Raw genomic sequence first — 5403 nt, 5'->3', positions numbered from 1 at the left:
TTCCATTTCTTTCTTATGCTGGGCCTTCATGGCTTCTATCATGGTCCTGAGCTCATCTATTTTTTTGTCAGTTTCTGCTCTAGAGTCTCGAATCACGACTTCCATTTTGCTCACTATCTCTATGGTTATCTGGGAAATTATTTCTGTTTTGAATTTTTCTAGAGCCTGATTGATCTGTTTTGTTACTTCCTGTGCTTTGAGTTCAGGGTGTCCTGGTGGTTCACTATCAGCCTTTTCATCCTCATTTGCCCTACTGTTTGCCATTGGTGAACTGGAAGTCTCTCCTTGTGTCTTGCTGAAGTGTTTTCTCATTTTAATTTTTGTTGTCAGACTGTCCTTGGTTTAATCTCTGGATTATCACCCAAATCTTCCTGATATAGTTGGGCCCTAGCTGCTGTGTCTCTAACGACCCACAGACATTCTCATCAAATCAACGGCAATGCTTTACCCCAACTGATACAATGAGCAACACATTAAGATCAAGCACAACTTGGAAACTGACCACCTGTGGTAGTCACTAGTCTCTCACCCTTAAATCATTTGAATTAAATTGAAATCAAGAAGCAGTCCAGAACATGTCTGCAGTGAACAGAATTTCAATATAGTATATTTACCATTTAATGGCTCAGACAGAGTGAGGATGCAAGACCCCTGATCTCAGTTAGCTGATTGCTGAACCCCATGACGCTGACTGACCTTGGGCTGCAAGGCCCAGATTGAGTTCCCCATCCTTCTGAATGGTTGAACTCCACAACGTTCTATTACAGGTTTCCCACACCCTTTCTTTAAAGATTTTCAAAGTTGGGAACTCAGAAAAATACCCTTGATGACCACCTCTGTCTTTGCAGAGTGGGTCCAAAGACTGGCACAGTCAGGAGGTCTGAGAGTGTGATGGGGGTGCTTATGGGGGTTCAGGGGTGCGGCTACCTTCCCGCTGCTTGAGCGATGGCGGCTAGGTGGGGAGCAGGCGTGGTTCCTCAGATGTTTTTTTTTTATATTAAAGATGGAATTTTGAAAAATTCTCTGAAGATCTATCTGGTTCTTTTTATTTAGAAAATCAAAGAAATTACTTACATGCATTCGGAAGGCATCCTTGCTGGTGAATTGAAGCATGGGCCTCTAGCCTTGGTGGATAAGTTGATGCCTGTTATCATGATCATCATGAGAGATCACACTTACACCAAATGTCAGAATGCTCTTCAGCAGGTGGTCTCCCGGCAGGTGAGTCACAGGTGGCTGTGAGGACGCTTTGGGGTCAAGTGCTGAGTTATTAGCACTTATTTGAATTTTACTATTAAAATAATAGAGGAGTGCCAGATAGACGACTTCAAAACATGTTTACACTTGATAACTCATTTGCTTTGGAGTACAGACCTTGAGGTCTACGAGGTTTAGAGTTTCGATAGGATCTAGCTCATAGATCTCTTAATAGGTGGGACCAAGACTGAAACTTGGAGGTCATCTCTGGTACTTTCCTTGGGCAAAACTGAAACCAAGACTGAAACTGAAACTGAAACTCTTGGTTTCCAAATTCTGTCTTTTTAAAACTAGTATATGCTGCTTCCTTTTAATTTAAAATTCTTGGGCAGGGGATTTAGCTCAGTGGTTCCACCTCCTGCCTTGCAAGCACAAGGTCCCTAGTTCAATCCCTGGTACCAAAAAAAAAAAAAAAAAAATCTTAAATAATTATTTTCGGAAGAAACCTTAACAGTTCTACATTAATATTATGAATGCTGTTCTTGATATAACTTTCTTTAGATCAGTTTGCTTAATGGATAACTCCCAAAAGATACTACTTCCTAAGAACACCTGCATTTAAGTTTGAGTTTTAAAAAACTATTGAATCTCACAAACCTTTCATTTTCTTCACTGCCTAAGTGAGGTCAATCATGTGAGTTTAAATATGTCCAACAGTAAGGCCATGTGTGGATTGTGCAGTATAAAACTCGTACATTCTTGTATGATAGCCCTGTATTTGCTTCCATGTGATTTTCTTTCTCAGGGTCGCCCTGTTGTAATTTGTGATAAGGAGGATACTGAGACCATTAAGAACACAAAAAGGACGATCAAGGTGCCCCACTCAGTGGACTGCTTGCAAGGCATTCTCAGTGTGATCCCCTTACAGTTGCTGGCTTTCCACCTTGCTGTGTTGAGAGGCTATGATGTAAGTGATCTACCACACAAAAACCTTGGGATTTTTTTTTTAACCTGGCTAAGTTCTGATACTTTTCCTTCCAAATTTTTAACAATAGCATTTGAGAAATCCATCAGGTATGAACCTGTCACTTGTATTTTTATGATCCAAAGATTTGTGTTACATCACATATCTTATTATTTATAGAACTGGAGCGAACCTCAATTCTAAGACTAAAATTCTCCTTGGGCAAACTCTAACTCTTTTCTTAGTATATGGTTCTTAATAAGATAGTTGTTGACATGTGGAGTGGAGCAATTTTCTGTTGTTTGTATTTCCTCCATATATTGCAGGACATTTAGCCCCCAATTATTATGGCAGTGCAAACATTTTGATCTTATATTTCTAGTATCACTTGTGAGGGCTACCACCTTAACCAAGATACCTCTTTCTGTGTGTATTGGCATCTTTAGAATTATTTTTCCTAATGATAAGGTACATTATTTGATTGATTGTATTGTGCAGTTTTTCTTGTTTGTTCTTTTTCTTTATTTGCAGTACTGGGAGTTGAACCCAAGGCCTTATGCCTGCTGTCCTTAACTCCTTTTAAAATTCATTTTGAGACAGGTTCTGACTAAATTGCCCAGGTTGACCTTGAGCTTGTAATTCTCTCCTGCCTCAACCTCCTGAGTAGCTGGGATTATAGGTGCATACTTCTTTGTGCCTAGCTTGTGGTATTTTTTTAATCAGTTTATTATTTATTTATTTTTTGAGATAGAGTCTTGCTATATTGCCAAGTGATCTTCCTGCATAGCCTTCTGAGTAGCTGGGACTACAGGAGTTGATCACCAAACCTAGCTTTAAATAAAGTAATTTACTTATAGCAAACTCCTTTCCCAAAATCTGTGTAATCTCTCAATCTTATTTTTTGCAGGTTGATTTCCCACGGAATCTAGCCAAATCTGTAACTGTAGAATAAAGAGCATCGGAAACTTGGGATGATTAAGCAACATAAGACACCTTTTGTATTTAAAACTTTGATTTGAAATATCACCCCTGGAAGCCTTTTTTTAGTAAATCCTTATTTATATATCAGTTATAATTATTCCACTAAATTTGTGATTTTTTGTGAAATCGCCTCATATTTTTCCAGTACTATGTGGAGGGAATTTGAATAATGAAATCTATATTAGAATCTGTATTCAGGAAGATTTTAGCTGTCATTTTCTTTAGTGAACTGGGTATTGAACTTCTGAGTCCTTCCCTTCCATCTGGGAGGATTATGTTTTTAAACTTTTGTGTTCTTAAGTTTTTAAACTCATTGGCATTTGTTTTAGCAGGCTTCTATTCATTCAGACCAAGGAAAGAGTGGTTCATTTTATTGGAATATCTAAAGACAGTGACAGTGTATGCTAAAACTTGGACATTTACTGAAGGTTTTGCTAAGTTATATGTAAATAGAAGATACTGTGATTTATTTTGAAGCTTGTTTCTGTTTTGTTTTTAAATCAAACTGACAACTTTTCTTGGATTTATATGTAAGTTTAGTTAACCTTATTTCTCATATGTCTTTTATCTGTAAGTGGAAATAATTTAGGAAGCAAATTGTTACAGTGCATTGGTGTTATCCAGCCCTTAATAGAACATAATTATACAGTGTCATAGCACAGACTTTGAATTTGAACTGCTTTAGACAACTGACAATATGATTTTAAATTTGAAAATGGGGTGTTGGATATCCTACTCTTTTGTTTTTTCATCTCCTAAAAGTAGTTTTTATTTCCTTGTGTCTGTAGTTTTTATTTTTAAATAACCGTTGAAGGAGATTATTTATCTTTTTTTTTTTTTAAATCACAACACAAAGCTGCTGTCGAATCAGTTCTGATATAAGTATTCTCTTCAATTTTGTCCCAAGGAGGAATTTTCTGCAGTTAATTTAACTTCTTTCACTTCCTTGTTACATAACACTAATACCCTCGGTGCCAGTTTGGAACTTCCTTGCAATTACTTGGAAGATTTTCAAGTCTTTGACTAATCATTTAACTTTAAATGTGGATGGTAGACTAGGCTCAGAAAGATAATATGCTTTATAGTGTTATTAATGAAGAGTAGCATCAATTGAGTGTTACTTCCTAGGTATTTTTTTCTGAATGTATTTTCTGTGTTCAACTCCTGCAATTAATATAGGAATGAAGATGATATTGATATGCATTCAGTTAGTTGGCTAGTGTTGATTTGACAGTTTGGATTAAAATAGTGTGATACCCCTAATGTGACTAATAATTTCTTCACAGAGCTTTTTGGGCCAGATCTTGGGGCTACAGAAGAATATATGTTATGGGGTTATAATTTGGTTTAGTCCTTTTCTTTGAAAAGTTTTCACTTTTAATTGTGAAGGTGAAATATTTAGCATGATTTGTAAGCTCAGGCATGTCTTCTTTTTGTATTTGAACTTCTTGATGAGGTTAAGATGTTGTGATAGCTATTATTGCTGCAAGAAAAGCACAGAATTCTGCTTGTGTTTGAGGGTTAGAGAAGGAATTAACATTTTGAGGTAATATGCAAGGACGTTCAGTGTTGAAGATAGAAACCTAATTGTTTTAGAAGATAAGGTAAGGTCATTACTTATATCTGTTTAGCTACTATAGCTACTCTTAACTATTTTAATTGTTTCTAAGATTATTTTGTATAAGCCTGCTAGTTTTAGTATGTGTATACTAGTGTCACTTCTTATGTATGGTATAATAGCTTTTGACACACAAATTGTATGGATTTGTAGGATTTCTTTTAAATTATTTTATTGAGATAATCTTGTGTATCATTATGTGATACAGTATAGTATTTTATTACATTTACATATTGTGAAATGATCAACTCAGGATGCTTAGGTTATCTATCATTTCAAACATTTATCATTTCTTAGTGATGAGAACATTCAGAATCCTGTCTTGTAGCCATGTTGAAGTACTCTTCAGTATTGTTGACTATAATAATCAGTGTAATAGAATGCCAGAACTTATTCTTCCCATCTGGCTGTGACTTTGACTTTGTATCTGTTGACCAGTCTGTCCCTCCCCACAGACACTCCAAGCGAGGGTATGTTCTAAACTGACTATAGACCAAAATAAAGAACAAAATAGTATTTCCAAATAAATACAGTTTTTCTTCCCTCTGTTTTGCTTTCTACCCCATTTTAATGTAATGATTTTTAAATGCTTTTATAGACTAATTTTAATACAAAAATATTATAATTAGTCAAGCCACTGAGT

At 35.9% G+C, this 5403-nt stretch overlaps 1 protein-coding gene across 2 annotated transcripts in view; it reads left to right on the top strand.

The window, feature by feature from the left end:
• The window catches only part of Gfpt1 (glutamine--fructose-6-phosphate transaminase 1), a 66597-nt gene extending 62705 nt beyond the window's left edge, over positions 1–3892 (top strand). For both annotated transcript variants that reach the window (XM_010609691.2, XM_033764493.1), the window contains 3 exons: positions 1054–1221; positions 2003–2164; positions 3069–3892. In XM_010609691.2, coding sequence (XP_010607993.1) covers positions 1054–1221; positions 2003–2164; positions 3069–3113 — 375 coding nt within the window. In that variant the 3' untranslated portion in view covers positions 3114–3892. The remainder of the gene's footprint in view (positions 1–1053; positions 1222–2002; positions 2165–3068) is intronic.
• The last annotated feature ends 1511 nt before the right edge of the window (positions 3893–5403 follow it).

The sequence above is a fragment of the Fukomys damarensis genome, unplaced genomic scaffold (assembly GCF_012274545.1).
Source record: "Fukomys damarensis isolate Sample0158 unplaced genomic scaffold, DMR_v1.0_HiC HiC_scaffold_2, whole genome shotgun sequence".
Classification (NCBI taxonomy): Eukaryota; Metazoa; Chordata; class Mammalia; order Rodentia; family Bathyergidae; genus Fukomys; species Fukomys damarensis.
The sequence above is the reverse complement of the archived record's forward strand: the minus strand, read 5'-3'. Positions and strand labels throughout refer to the sequence as shown.